This window comes from Petaurus breviceps, unplaced genomic scaffold, assembly GCF_028583685.1.
Source record: "Petaurus breviceps papuanus isolate PSGF00001 unplaced genomic scaffold, PetGlider_PUasm1.0 101, whole genome shotgun sequence".
Lineage (NCBI taxonomy): Eukaryota > Metazoa > Chordata > Mammalia > Diprotodontia > Petauridae > Petaurus > Petaurus breviceps.
Window position 1 is genome coordinate 6,062,792 of NW_027185575.1, and position 15,999 is coordinate 6,078,790.

The window sequence follows — 15,999 nt, forward strand, 5'->3', positions numbered from 1 at the left end:
TATGCCAAGTTCTTTTATTTGGGACTTGGATCCAAAATAGGAATAGGACAAGATGCTGCAGCTAGGAAGTAAAATTTTAGGTCTTAAATTTTAGAATACATATAAAAATCTCTGCTCTTTATGAAAATTCAATGACATGATTGTTATTTTATTATTCCCTTTGGAAACAAAGCATACATGTCTCCAAATTATAAAATGTAATAAAAAGCTTACAGATAACCCTCCCTCCACCTCCCACATGTCTGGATAATTGGACACAATGTTACCAAAAGAATCATAGGCATAACTGGAATTAGGTTTATCTGGTTTTGAAGTACTTTTAAAAAGGAGATTTTAAATGTGTGATAGGCATGCAGTGATAATACTAGGAAAGGAAGAATTTCTGAATAATACTATTTTGCTGTTTTTCACCCTGCTATCCAATAATTCCTTCCTCATTCTGCAAATTAATATTGTTTCTGGTAGAATTAATGCCCTTAATACCATGCAAGTAACATCCTGTATAGCTTACAACTAGAACAGTATGTTTAATTTCATGGTCCTTTTTAAAAATAAGAAAATATAAGAATACTTTGAAAACTTTCAAGGGGTGATTTTTTGATAAACGTCCCTGTGTTTTATTAATCCTTAAGCCCAAGACTAACAGTAATTGTGGTAAAGAAACGAGTGAATGCCAGATTTTTTGCACAATCTGGAGGAAGACTTCAAAATCCACTTCCTGGGACAGTTATTGATGTAGAAGTTACCAGACCAGAATGGTAAGTTCTAATACAAGATGACTACACTGAGAATCCAATAAAGTAGAAAGACTTCCTGGATAAAATCTTAACACTATTACTGTACTTCTTTTCTGTAATCTCACTATATGTAGACTTAATAAATTCACTTTTTGATTTCTGACATTTATCTTTATAGATTCCAAGTTCATTATGACCAATTTGTCCTGTTAAATTCAACATAGACCCAATTATACATTGCTTTGTATGTTCCTCTTACCCTACCTCCACCCCAGATAACTATTAAGTTTCTAAAATAACTAAGACCCTTTCCAATGAAATTTTTTTGTGATTTACTTATTTTTCCTTAATAGTTTTTCCAATTACACATGTAGTTTTCAACATTCATTATTGTAAAATTTTGAATTACAAATTTTTCTCCCTTCCCTCCTGCCTCTCCAACAGAGCAAGCAATCTGATACAGATTATTCATGTACAATCATGATAAACATATTTCCACATTAGAGAACTAATTTTCTAACCAAAATTCTTTAAACCCCACTTATTTAGTGTTCATATTTCTTGGAGCTTCAGCCATATGAAGCATAGCTGGAGATTCAGAACAAACCTGTTTGAGGGAAGGCAGAACCTGTAGGCAATAAAGCCAAATAGATCCTTTTATCCAGAGCCATCTTTTGTTCATTACCTAAACAGTTGTTTACAAAGTATGAAGCTGATTAGAAACAGTACATTGATGAGGAAGGAAAAAGCTGCATGTTTTTATATAAAAAAAGAGTAGAGCAGTCTGTGGTCATTTAGTGTATGAATAGAAATGTACATTAAGTGCCTGTGGTGTGCTTGAGTATTGTGCTAAGCTAGGAGTGGGGAATACAAAGACTAAAAATTACCCTTACATTCTACCAGGAGGAAACTGTGTTCACTGATAATAAGTAAGGCCCCTCCCACCTTGGATGTAATTCATTATCAAATAACTTCAGGTTCAATTCAACAACCATTCTATATTCTAAACTCAATCCAGTCAATAACCCATAGTATTTAGGATTAGTTTAGAACCTGTCTCACGTGTAAACACTCAACAAATGTTAAATAGAAGCTGTTAGGCAAGCAAGATCTCCTGACTAAACATGCCACCTGGTAGCCAGGAGCCTTGAAGTCTGGCCAGATATGGAGACATCTATCTAAATCTACAATATAGCTGATGGGAAATTAACTTGAATTATAGCTTGATAAAATTATTTATGCTCATGTTGACCAGAGTCATTAAGGGTTAAATTACATTTTACATATTGTATTAACAAAAGGAAATAAATGCATATGTAGTATAGAGAGATGCATTAGAACTAAGTGATTTTTTCAGATAACTAAAGCTTAAGTCTTTAAGCACTAAAACTTAAAATAATGTATTTTATTTCTATATAGTTAGCTATTACAATCCAAATTTAAAAATTACTTTTGTGATTTAGTTGGTAACATTTTAACTTCCAATTTGTCTGTCAGGCAGATATTAATTTTCAGGAGGGTGGTTCAAAATGGCTCTGGGTGACAAGGTGAGACTTGTAAATACTGCATGTCAGTAGCCACACAGCCTTAATTATTAAGTTCACAAGTTGCATTTGTGCTTCATTGTTAAAATTGACAGAGACATTACAGAAAGTACCCATTATCATTTTCTAATAGTTAACATCAATAAATGTTGGAAGTAGAGTAATTGAAGTGACTTAAGTATTTTGAGCTAAAATCCCATAACCAAGAAGGTAAAAATGAGATATTCCTATTTAGTGACTTTATGCATCTCTTGTCAATTTTCATCAGACTTTTGGTTTAACACTTACTTACTTGAAATACTTTTTTCATGTTATAAAAGATATCAAATCAGTTAAAATATTGTAAATAGTACTTTGCAAGACTTACAGTATTTTATAAATGCTAAGATTATTATTGTGAACTGTTTGCTTTGTCTGGTAACTGTTTAAGTTTTCAAAATTTAGCAAATTACATCTGTGTATCTTATAATTTGCAGGTATGACTTTTTTATTGTGAGCCAGGCTGTAAGAAGTGGTAGTGTTTCTCCTACACATTATAATGTAATCTATGACAACAGTGGCCTGAAACCAGACCACATACAACGATTAACTTACAAGCTCTGCCATGTATATTATAACTGGCCAGTAAGTATTTTCCATAATGACATTTTTTTCAAATTGGTGATTACTGTTTTTAAAATTTCAGTCTACACTAGCTTATATTTATTTAACATTGGTAGAATTTATAACCTTATCAATAAATTTTATTTTAAATAACTTTTTACTCCTCTCTTCTCCCCTAAAGGGTGTTATTCGAGTTCCAGCTCCTTGCCAGTATGCTCACAAACTGGCTTTCCTCGTTGGCCAAAGTATTCACAAAGAACCTAATCTGTCACTGTCAAATCGTCTTTATTACCTCTGAACCATAGAAGAACACAGAGAGTAGTCTGAAAGACTAGCTTCATAGATTTTTTTTTCCTTTTTGCAAATGGAGCTTTCGGAAGTCTTCCTAGATGCAGCATTTTTTCCCCCTTAACAACTGTAACATGGAAAGGGAGATAAGAACTGTGAGTTGTATTGCCAACTCTGCTACTGACTCACTGTGTGACTGTGCAAGAGACTCATTTTACAGATGGGGAAACTACAGGAAGAACATTTATCTTGCTTTTTACCTCTCACAAGGATGTTACAGTGGTTTTGTGATAAAATGTGGATACAGCACTTGAAGCACCAAACAAAAAGGCTATTTGGGAAAACAGTGGGCATTACTCATGTTGGATTATTTCTGGAAACAAGTGACATAATTGTAAATTATATAGTTTTTTTTTAACTGATATTAGGAATGCCGATATTGTGGGAGTTTTATTTTTGTTTTTTTTTTAACCTTCCGTATCTTAAAGATGTGATTTGCCATTTAAAGATAAAAGCTATTATCCAAGATGGAGAGAAGCTAGAAAGAGCAAACTGACATTTTAGAGTTGGAAGCTTCTAGTGACAGAAACAGTTTGATGCCTTTCCACCAATGGAATAAATCACAAGCTATATTGGCATAATTCATGGGGTTCCCCCCCATCATTCTAAGTGTTGTTGAAGATTTTGAAATGTGACATTCTCTTAGCTTTATTATGTTCTGACAAGGTATTGTAAACAGAAGAGAACATTTCAACTCTATTTAGGTGAATTTAAAACTTTTTTTTAATTGGAAAGTACCTTCATTACTTATTTTCTCTGAGTTCATGTTGAAATATTCTGTTCAGAAGTTTAGAGAATTCCCCATGCCCTAATTTTCTCTTTTCACTTAAGGGATAGGATTTATGAAAAAAAACAAACAAAACTAAGAATGAGAGCATCTACTCAAAAGGGATATTGAAGTCTATTTTTTTTCTATCTACCCAAAGAAAAGTTAAGAGGGAAGGAAAAGGCAACTCAATTTTAACTTTAAATGTCATCATAGTGAAGTTAGATGTGTTTTTCTTAAGTTAGTGACTTGACTTACCTAAACCAAAATTGATAGAGAATTTCTTAAAGGGAGCAAACAAAAGAACAGTTAGGTACTCACTATTTGAAGAATTAGTTCATGTTGAAATAAACAACTGTTCTCTCAACTTCTGTAAATACAGTTTCAGTATTGTCATTGAACACGGATAGCAACATAAAGACAGCAACAAACACTGTAAATTTATGATATAGTTTGGTTTAAAATATATATGTTACTATTATATTTGCATCTTGTTTTGTTAGTTATACCTTCTGAACCTGTTGGAAAGTTTTATTTTAAAATTCTCAAAGCCTATCTCAAATCAGCAACACTTTTTGGGGGCCACTTGCTCATGTCTAATTTCCTTCCCTCAAGTATTTTGGAAAATAGGGAAAAGAAGCAGTATTTTGTGAAACTCTAGAAGGAAAATTGATGCCCCAAAGCCCCAGGTGTAAAAGATGCTCAAGTTTATCACAATATTAGAAGAGTACATTTGTGAGAGAAACTAACTTGCAAATTGTTGTCAAGGGATAGAATAAGTTCTGTCAGCTTATAAGCTCCAAAGGGGCAGGAACTATGTCTTTAATTATTTTTTTTTTCTCCCCTAGCCACCTGCACAGTGCTTTGAACATAGTAGGCACTTAAATAAATGGTTGTTGAATTAATTTTGTCTGTTTAACTTATGAGCTAAATTTTCATTTGGGCAAATACCAAAAACTCTATTCATCTTAGAGAATCCTGGGTAGGCTTTATTTATGTGAGTAAAAACTTGGTTTGTGGAAAGTTATTTTTAAAAGTTGGTTTAAGTTCATCTTTGTTCATATAGTTTTGAGTTTTTCCAACTTACTGGAAAATAGTTTCCTGGACAAACTATGTGTAGCAAAAGAAATTGTTGTCACTAGCCAAAACTTTGGTTTTTACTTATTATTGTCTTGTTCAGGCATAGACAAACGTTTTTTAGCAGGCACAGGCCAGTTGCGCAATCTGTCACTCATGAAACTTCATATTTTCCTTTGTGTGCAAGGTTTATACAAGTTTATCTTGTTCATATGCAATCAGCTTATTTCATCTTAAAATACTGTAATAAAAACAATAACTAATATATAACAATCTCAAAGAGTTTTATGTATGTTATCTTTTAACCCTATGAGGGAGCTACTCTCCCCACTTCACATATGGGGAATTGAGGCTAAAAGAGTCAATTAGCCTAAGGTTACACCTGTGTCTGAGGCGGAATTCAAACCCAGGTCTTCCCGACTCCTAAATTCACAATATCCATTCTGCCACTAGCTACTAGTATTCTGTATATGCTTTGCTTAAGTGTATCAATCATTCAATACAGTACCCAGGGAATGTGCTGTATTTGGAACTGAAAGACCAGAGTTTCATCACAGTACTGTCACTTAAATTAGCTGGGTGACCTTGGGAAAGTCACTTAGTCTTTCTTCCTCAGTTTCCCATCTGTAAATAAGGAGATTAAACTTGGCTTCTAATAATATCTCTTACAGCTCTAAATCTATTCTTCTGGCAAATAAGCCATTAGAGTGAGATTTTTCCTTTTAAAGTATAGATTGTTCTAGGGAATATGCCATCAGATATTTTAGTTTTTATCCTTAGTCAAGGTGGATGAATGCTTTGATGTGCAGCTAGGTGGCAGTGGATAGAGCACTGGACCCTGAGTCAGACCTGGGTTCAAAATCTGGTTTCATAGATACTTCCTGTATAACTGGGCAAGTCATTTAATCTCTAGCTGTTTCAGTTTCCTTACTGGCAAAATGGCAATCGCAGCACCTACCTCATTGTGAAGATAAAATATTGTAAAGCACAGTGCAAGCCTTAAAGCATTATATTAATGCTAGTTATTAATAGTAATATAAATTACACCCCCCAAAGTGAAGCTTATGACTATTTTATATCCTTGAATTTACCCCAAGGGAAGACTATATTCAAAGGTATATCAAAGTATGAGAGAAGACTGTAACTGATTGTTTTAATTTAATATTTAAGGCATCAGTGATTAAGTTTGTGTGGGCATTCCCTGCACTAATGCATACGGCAACCCCCTTTAGTGTGCCTTCATAAATTTCCTTGGAGTTACTATGCAAAATTAATCATTGTGAAGCCATCTTGGGGATGACCCTTTCCCAACACAGGATTAAAGTGGTAGTTCTTGACTTGCTACACATCAGGAAGATCTGGGTTCAGTTTGGTTCAAATTCTACTTCTGACAAGTTGTGTGACATAAGACAGTTGCTTTAAAGATTATTTCCTCACCCAAAATGGAGATAACTGTAGTTCCTATACCACATTGCACAGTTTTGAGGACTGACAATACATATAAAGCATTTTTCAAATTATTAGGCTGATTCTTGGATGCCACTTAAGTCTGTTCTTTTGCTCAACTTTTAACTCTTCCCCAGCTCCTTTATTTCCCATTAGTCTTGGTGGGGATATGTCTAAGTTCTGTGGTTGAAGATCAAAGACTGTCCCTATGTCGGGATCAGAAAGGACTTAAGTGAGGATTATCCTTTTATGAAACTACTACATAGTGGGCATTCAATAAGTTAAATTTTTCTCTAGGAGTTGTTTACCAAGTGGCTAAGAGACCACTGTAAGAAAAATCTAAGGGGTGGCCAGGTAGCACAGTGAGTAAGAGCACCGCTCTAGTGTTGGGATGATCTGTAGATCGAATCCCGGGCTCAGATACTTAGCATCCACCCAGAAATAACTGGCCGTGTAACCTTGAGCAAGTTACTTAACCCCAATTGCTTTAAAAAAAAAGAAAAATCTAAAGCTACCTCAATGAAAGAACAAAGTCAATAATTTATCTTGCACACATGGCTTGTATATACAGCAGGTATTTATTAAATGCTAAATGCTACTTATGTTTCTGTGCACCTACTAATTTCTTAAGGAAAACTCTCTTTTTAGTGCAAAAGTTATTCATACAGAATAGCCCTAAAATAACATGGTTAGGGGCCTTTCTAATCACTATGTGAAAACTCAAGGCTTGTGTGTGCAGTTTCCTTACATAATGGCTAAGAAAAGGCTTTCCAAACAAAGAATAAACTGCATCCTATAAAAATATTTTTTTATTTAGATGAATGATACACATACACATTAAACCATGTTATGTTAACTAAACACTTTGGCCACTAATTGAATTTTTTTACATTTAGCACAGTAATACTTTCACAAAAACAGTAGAGCTCTCTGAAGACTCAATGGGAAAAGCTTTGATTATTTGTAGACTATTTTCATATAGTACAAAAAAGTTAAAAGTGAATGAGAATTACAGAATTGTTACTGCCAAGTAATCTGCCAGTAAACTATAGTATTACTTTTGTTTGGGGTGATTTTAAAAGCAGGTTCAAAGAGCACTTTGTGTCTAAAGGTGCCCAAATGTCATATCTTAAAGAAGAAATCTCTCATTCTCTCTCCAACTGACCATGGCTATAACCTTCTAGAAATAACATGGGGCTATTTTCAGGAGTCCTGGAATATAATTCTAATGCTCTGTGTGAGGAAATGTAAAAGAAATAGAACTTTCCTGATTCTTTTTCCCAATCTGGAAAATAAAAGGACTACAATAAATAGGGAAATAAAGATTCCTTTTGCTTGGATGCCAGTGCTAAAAATGAATAGAAGCATGTTAGGTTCATAACTTTATGCATGTGCTAACAATCATTGCTTAGCTCACTTAATGTAATCATATCAACATCAATAATGTTTTAAAATAGGCAAGACTAGAGTTAAAGTGAAAAATATCTAGTGGCAAATATTTTGAAAATGAATTGCAAGTTATTCCTCTACCTATAGAAAAAATGTACAAAAGACTACAGTTATAGGTAGGGAGCAAGTTCCATAAATAGCTATCTAACTTGTCCTTAAAATTTCCCAATATCAGACTTTAGAAAATCAGAGTAGATAATTGGCAGCAATAACTTGGGGAGAAATTTATCTCTTTACTAAATATAAATACTATTATGAAATTTCTCCCTTTTATCTTGATTTGGTGGTAGGTTTAGAACAATTGCAGCAATATCTGAAGACTACTAGTTGGTTAGTGAGGTTTTTATCCAATGTTAGAAGTTCTCCTACCTATACTACAGCTGGCTGAGAGATCACTTGAATGAGAGAAAACTAAAGATAAGAGGACCTTTTAAGCCTGGTAATTTTCAGCCATTCATTTGCACATTCAGACTTGGACCTTCAAAAACTCTGTCCCCAAAGTTAGGCTATTTAATAATTACAGGCTGCTAGTACTACTAATGCATTGTTGGAGTTGTGAACTGGTTCAATCATTTGGAAAAGCAGTTTGGAATTATAGAAAGGAATTAAAATTTCCATACCCGCTGACCAAAGATTATACTATATATATATATATATGTATGTATATATATGTATATGTATATGTATATACTCAAGGAGGTCAAGGACAAAAAGAAGTCTTTATAAATACCAAAATATTATAGCACTTTTATTGGTAGCAAAGGATCAGAAAGAAAGTATCCCCAGGGAAATGGTATAAACTCTGGTACATGAGATAATGAAACTATTGCCCTAAGAAATGAATGAACTTAACAGACCCATGGAAAGACCCATGAGTTAATGTAAAATGAAGTATGCAAAACCAGAAAAACTATACCACAATGATTACAAAAATGTAAATGGAAAGAAGTAAATGACAAAAAAAACTAAATGCACGAAATTTTAATGACCAATCTTGGCCCGCAAAGAAGAAATAATTCACTTCCTCTTCTTTGCAGGGGTGGGAAACGATGTCCACGGGACACCACATTTAACACACATCTTTGATATGTTTTTTTGAATTTTTTTCTTCCTCTTTTTACTTTTAAATAGCTGAGGGGATGGAGGAGGTATACAGTAAGAAAGTTTAGGTAATATAAAAACAAAAGATCAATAAACATTTATGTTAAAAGAATTATAAGCTGACAGCCAATTATTCAGTTGGGATATTGCTACACTGCGCCATTAGAAACTATAAATTTCACTCACCCATTGTGCCTGTGGTTCACTAGATGAAAGCTTCCTTGTTCCTGGAAGCAGGGTAGGTTGTCAGGGGCGTGTCAGAGTCAGCTCTAGCCAAATGACTTAAATTTTTTCAGTGTGAGCATTTATATTTCAGAAATTGGTAAATGCTACAAATTTGGGCTAGATTTATTGTTTTGTGGACTATCTAGGCTTGAAGTGATGGAAGAAAAAAGGTTAATAATGTAGATTAAACCTAAAAAGAAGTGTGTGCAATTTTTTTTCCCCTGGGAATTGTTAAACATTTACCAGCACAACCCTGGGGGGTAGGACTTTTATTTCATTCCTGTCAGTGCTGCCACTGCCTGTAAAAAAAAATTTTTGAAAGGGAGGGAAATAGTGGGAAAATAAAGGAATCTTTGCAGGTGATACTTGCTCTCTCCCCTTGCATGCCTCTCTGCTTCTGTTCAGCCTAGCACTCCCAGCAGCAACCCTTCACCATGGCCACAAAGTTGTGGTCCAACTCCCTAATCTAGATGGAACTTGTTATCAGGACTTAGTAGACTAGAAGAGTGACAAAGAACAAAACAATGAGAAGGAACACCTGGGGATCCTGTTGCAGTTGAAGGAAGATCTGTGGATTATTGTAAATTGATGACATTCTTGTAATGGTAATGGGGATTTGAAGATCTTCCCTGCCCCTTGTAATGGTAAGCAAACAAGTACTTAGTGACTAGTTTCAGTTGAGCCTTGCAACTGTAAAATCATTTAATAGTTTGCTTCATATGTAACCCTAGACCTGTATATGTGTTATATTTGTATACACAAGCCTTCCATGCCTTCATAGCCCATATTCATGCTTTGCTCTGGCTGAAAAAAAATCGATAGGAGTGTGCATTTTGAAAAAAAACAACAACTCATTTGAGGGAGGGGAAGATACTAGTTTTGGAAAACATACTTTTTTTTTTTTCATAATCTTATTACCTAAAAAAGACATTTGAAAAAAATCTAAAATATTAACCCATAAGCTTATTTTCTTACCTCTACAAATACCTTTGATAATGATGTATATAGGAAAGAGGCCCTACCTAAAGTTAGAGTAACAAGGTTTAAATCCCACAGTTCTGCCCCTTAATACCTTTTTGACCTTAGTCAAGTAACTTCTCTGAGCCTGTTTCCTCTCTTGCAAAAAGGAGACAGGACTGAAAAGCCCCAAGACTCCTTCCAGCTCCAAATATATGAGTTTATGATGAAGCCCCCAAATTTAGCTGGGCAGTTTTCTAATCTTTTTCTATATCTCACAGTTCTTACCAGAAGAATAATTAGAGAATTATAATGCCAGTGTGATATTCACAGTGCCCACAGAAGCTATGAATATGCTGGTGTAGTTGTGAATCACAAAATGTAACAGGCTCTCCACATGGGAGACAGAATCAAAGCATTTATTCAAATACCAGAAAGCCAAATCCCAAAACCAGAAAGTCAAACTCATCGTAGTGACCATGAGGTTGTTATGCATAACCAGTGCAGCGAACACCAACATTCCCAAGCCTTCCTAAACCTTCCCTCCATCTAACCTTTAAAACAGGCTCTCTTAAGCAAGACTGCCCCTCTCTCTCATTTGTGCTAGCTGCTCAGCCTCCACACTGCTTGCTTCCAGCAAGTGTTCTGGCTCTCAGCTTGTGTTCATGTTTTTTATCAGGTCATTAGCTCCTCCCTGTTCCTGTCTTTGGCAAGTCCCTCCCACTGTGAATTTCACAAGTTCTGTTTCTTAACAAAGAATTGATCTAATCAAAAGCAACTGAGCAAAGTTCACCACTATCCCTTCTCTACAATGATCTAGAAAATGCATTAGCTCAAATTCATATCAGGATAGCTAAGAAAAAGTAAAAGTTAATCACTTCTCCAGGCTTGGACAGTTCAGGGTCTGTAAGCACTGGGGACAAGATCTGTTCAGAAGCATCCACTGAGCAGCATAAGGGGAGCATTGCAGGGATCAGGGAAGACGGCAGACCAAGACAGGGCAACAGGGCAAAAAGGAATCCCAGGGAATCCCTGAATTAACATTGGGTACAAGAACAGATGCTATCAGGTAGCTCTATTGCCCATTATCCAATTTTGGGTCACAGATCTGGGGCAGAAAGGAGTGATCAAGAGTGTAGGCCCTAGCTGTATACTGAACAAAAAACAAACTCAAGAAACCTGAGTGACTCTGATCTTAGGAGCAAAGGGGTGACAGTTTAGCCTTTAGACCAGCACCTAAGCCTGAAGTAGAATAACCAGGGTAGGAATAGCCAGACCAAAGAGGAGCCAGCAGTTCATTCATCCTAAACCTTTAGAACCTCTAGCTGGGCTAACAGTGATTGAGTACAGTAGTCTATTTAAACTCAACCACAAGTCAGGTATCTGCAGAGCTCAGAGCAGGAGGGTAGTAAACAACTCTTCCTGGATTATGCCTATCTGGGAGTACTGAAAGCTTGTAGGCTTCCAAATTGAATTGTAAAAGCTGAAGAATGATATAAAAGTAAAGAAGCTCTGGCCAAACATTTTCCCAAATCCCGAGAAATGTACAAAACCTAGTATTAACAAAGTTCAAAGTCAAGAAGTAGGTTGGAAGAATGAGCCAAAAAAACCCCCCAAAATTCCCACTCACTATCATGACAAGGAAGCTCAAGACAAAATCCAAAAGAGAAGGCTTGAAGACATCTACAAGCAAAACCTCAAAAGAAAAATGTAGCTTTGAATAAACAAAAAGAATTCCTAGAAGAATTAGAGTTAAAAGCAACAACAAAAAAAGATTTTAAGAACCAAATTAGAGCTTGGAAATATATGGAAAGAGAATTAACATCTTGGAAGAAGAGGTACAAAACCTAGCCAAAGAAAACAATTTCTTTAAAATTAGAATTAGCCAAGTGAAAGCTAATGATTCAATGAGTTATCAAAAATTAAGACAAAGTCAAAAGTCTGGGGGAAAATAGAAAAAAAAAATACAAAACAATGTATAGAGAAGAAAAGAACCAAACCTGGAATATAGATTGCAGAAAGATAATTTAGGAACAATTGGACTATCTAAAAGCCATAAAGAAAAAAAGAGTTTAGACATATTTCAAGAAATCATAAGAGAAAACCACCCAGTTTTTAGAACAAGAGGGCAAAGTAGAAACTTAAAAATCCACCAGTCATTTCCAGAAAGAAATTCCAAAACAAAAACTTCCAGGAACATTAGAGTCAAAATTCAGAACTCAAAGGTCAAGGAAGGCAGCCCAAAAGAAAGAATTCAAATACTGAAGAACTACAGTCAGAATCACACAAGATTTAGCAGCTACAAAGATAAAAAGAATGGAGAGTTGGGAGTATCGTATTCTAGAAAGCAAGGCTCTAGATAACCTACCCAACAAAACAATATAATCCTACAAGAGACAAAATAGAAATTCAAGGAAGTGGAGGGCTTCCAAGCACTTCTTATAAAAAGATCAGAATTGAGTAGAAAATTTGTCATATAATACAGGACTCAAGAGAAGCATAAAAAGGCGAACTTGAGCAAAAATATCGTAAACTATTTATAATCTTATATAGGGTGGTAATGAAATCTAAGCCCTCTGAATTTTATCATCACCAGGGTCTTGGAGTCTACTTAAAGGGCCTACGTATGATTCTATCAGATGTGGATGATCTAAAAAGAATGGAAGGTCATGGAAGAGAGATTAACTGGGAGAAGGGAAGGGAGAGGAAGAAGGAGGGGAATTATTTCACATTAATGGGGTACACAAGGAGTAGTTTATATAATGGGTGGAATTGGTGGAGCAGATGACACTTTATCTTCATTTTCATCAGAACTAGTTAAAGGAGTGTTATAAACATATAAACAGTTGAGTACCAAAATACATCTTACCCAATAGGCAAAAATAGGAAGGTAAAAGATTAAGGGGTGAAGAGGGAGAGTAGATTAAAGAAGGAAGTAGTTAGAAGCAAAAATAGACTCTTATAGAGGGGACAAGAGGGAAAAAGAAAAGGAAAAGTGTAAAAATAGGTTCAAAGATAATACATAGTTAACAATCATAACTGTGAACATGAATGAAATGAACTCACCTATAAAACTGAAGAGGATGGAATGGACAAAAATCTAGAATCCATGAGAAATACACTTGAAATTGGAAGATACGCAGAGCTAAAATAAGAGACTAGAGCAGACTCTTTTATGCTTCACTTTAAGTAAAAAAGGTTGGGATAGCAGTTGTATCAGACAAAGAAACAGCAAAAACTGATCTAATTAAGAGAGGTAAACAGGGAAACTACATTTTGCTAAAAGGTACCACAGGCAATGAATTAATATCAACACTAAACATATGTATCAAATGACAGAGCATTTAAATTCTTAAAGGAAAAATTCAGTGAGTTATAGAAATACTGGGGAACTTCAATTTACTCCTCTTAGGCCCCAAATAAATCTAATGATAAGATAAGCAATAAGTTAGGAAGATGATGAGAATTTTAGAAAAGTTATATACACTAGATGTCTGGACAATACTGAATGGGAATAGAAATGAGTATACCTATGCTTAGTGGCTCATGCATCTTCACAAAAACTGACCATTTATTAGGGCATAAGAATATCACAAACAAGCAGAAAATCAGAAATATTAAATACATCTTTTTCTGACCATAATACAATAAAGTGGTATTAAATAAAGTGCCTCTGAAGCAAAGATTAAAAATTAAGTCAAAATCAACTTAATCCAAAAGTGTGGGTTGGTAAAAAAAATGATAGAAACAATCAATCATTTCATTAATGATTATGACAACAATGAGATAATATACCAACATTTGTGGGACACAGTCAAAACACTTTTTAGGGGGAAAATACATTTTTAAACAGTGATACATTGACAAAAGACAGAAAGAGCAAATCAATGAACTGGGCATGAAACTCATGAAACTCAAAAAGATTAGAAAACCCCCAAATAAACACTAAAATAGAAATCCTGAAATCAAAGCTCCCCCAGCATTGAAGACAAAATGTTTGAAGACCCAGTAATCAGTAAATTCACCAACATGATGATGAAAGGAGGAAACAAAATACTGTCCAGATACCTGATGACTGAGACTCTGGGAACCCTCAAGAGAAAGCAATTTAAAATATACCATGAAGTCACAGCCAAGAAGTGGGAGGTTATCGTGTGTAACCCATACAATATCTTCTACCAGGTCCTACACAATTGTCAGCCTGTTCTTGGCCTGGTCAGCACCTTAGCTCCTCTAACTGACATGTACCAGTACTTCTTGATTGTGAAATGGATGATTTCAAGAATGCTGGGAGAAGAAGGCCTGGTCAATGCTGATGCCAGAAAAGTTGTCTCATGAATTACTGGAGGCCTTTTATAACCAAGGCCCTGTGGTCAAGAAGCAGCATGACCTGCACAAGATGGTGGAGGCTAACCAAGCCTTTGTCCACTATTGCTGGTGGTAGAGAGTGGGAATGCTTTAGCCACAAAGTGAAAGTCTAGTACAATTGGTCTACTTCCTGCCCTTCTGCTTGGAAGGTCAATCTGAGCAGATGAAGGTTGTGAAATGTTTACTGTTTGGGGGGTAGGGGATCACTACCAACAATGGAAGTTTCAAGTTAAAGTATTGTTAGAGCTTAGAATGCAATGTCTTCAAGCTTCGTCTCTTGTAGCCTTTCCACTATCAGCTGTTCTTAACAGAAAGTAAAGCATCCATTTAGTACTGGTTGGTAAAAGTCAGGAAAAATGTGAGGAAGATGCATGTGAATAATGTATTACTCAAGCTGTGTCAATCATGTTTTGCTTCCCCCTCCCCCCCTCTCCCCATGTTACATTTCCTTAATACAAAGGAAAGAACATGGGCTTGGGCTCTGCAGATGAGTTCAGCAAAGTTATATTTCCCTGAACCTTTGGCCTTTAAAAAAAACAGCAGCATTCACTTCAGAAAGGTTTAGTAGAAAAGGCCTATACTGGTTCATAATAAATTACTTAAATATATGCATATATATATATATATATATTTTTTTTTTTTTTAAATCCCACACTGAACCAATGTTTTGGTCAGTAGTTCATTATAACTTGTCTGGATAAAAAAAGCAGCTATTAGGAGCTAATTCATTCAAATATATGCCAATAAAACTGACAATCTAAATGAAATGGATGAATATTGACAAAAACATAAATTGCCCAGAATAAAAGAACAGGAAATAGGATACTTAAATAACTACTATCACAGGAAAAGAAACTGCCTACAAATATGCCTGTATCTTCCCTATCTTGGGAAAAAAATCCTCAGTGGCTTCTTCTATACTCATTAAATATCATCCTGTATCTTTTCTGCTTTTTATATATAACCTTATCTTCTCAAAAAGTCAATCTCAAATAGGTGCCTCCTCTTTATTTTTTCTCTTTTTTTTTGCTTTTTTTTTGGAGGGCAATTGGGGTTAAGCAACTTGCCCAAGGTCACATGGCTAGTTTTTGTGTTAAGTATCTGTGGTGGGATTTGAACTCAGGTCCTCCTGACTCCAGGGCCGGTGCTCTAATCACTGCCACACCTAGCCGCCCCTCTCTCACTTTCTTTTTAATCTTTTATGGTCAGGCTTCCAACCTTATTATTCCACCAAAACTGCTTTCTCCAAAGTTTCTAATTATCTTTTAGTTGTCAAATCCAGTGATCTTTTATCAATACTCATTCTCCCATCTTCTCTGCACCCTTTGACACTACTGATCACTCTGTAATGGCAAGCAAAGAAGTACTTAGCACCTTG

At 35.2% G+C, this 15,999-nt stretch overlaps 1 protein-coding gene across 1 annotated transcript in view; it reads left to right on the plus strand.

Moving 5' to 3' along the window:
* LOC138160428 (piwi-like protein 1) overlaps positions 1 to 4,032 on the plus strand; it is a 50,410-nt gene extending 46,378 nt beyond the window's left edge. The window contains exons 19-21 of the mRNA XM_069087035.1: positions 633 to 758; positions 2,758 to 2,905; positions 3,066 to 4,032. Of these exons, the coding sequence (XP_068943136.1) occupies positions 633 to 758; positions 2,758 to 2,905; positions 3,066 to 3,182 (391 nt within the window). The 3' untranslated portion in view covers positions 3,183 to 4,032. The remainder of the gene's footprint in view (positions 1 to 632; positions 759 to 2,757; positions 2,906 to 3,065) is intronic.
* Positions 4,033 to 15,999: the final 11,967 nt, after the last annotated feature.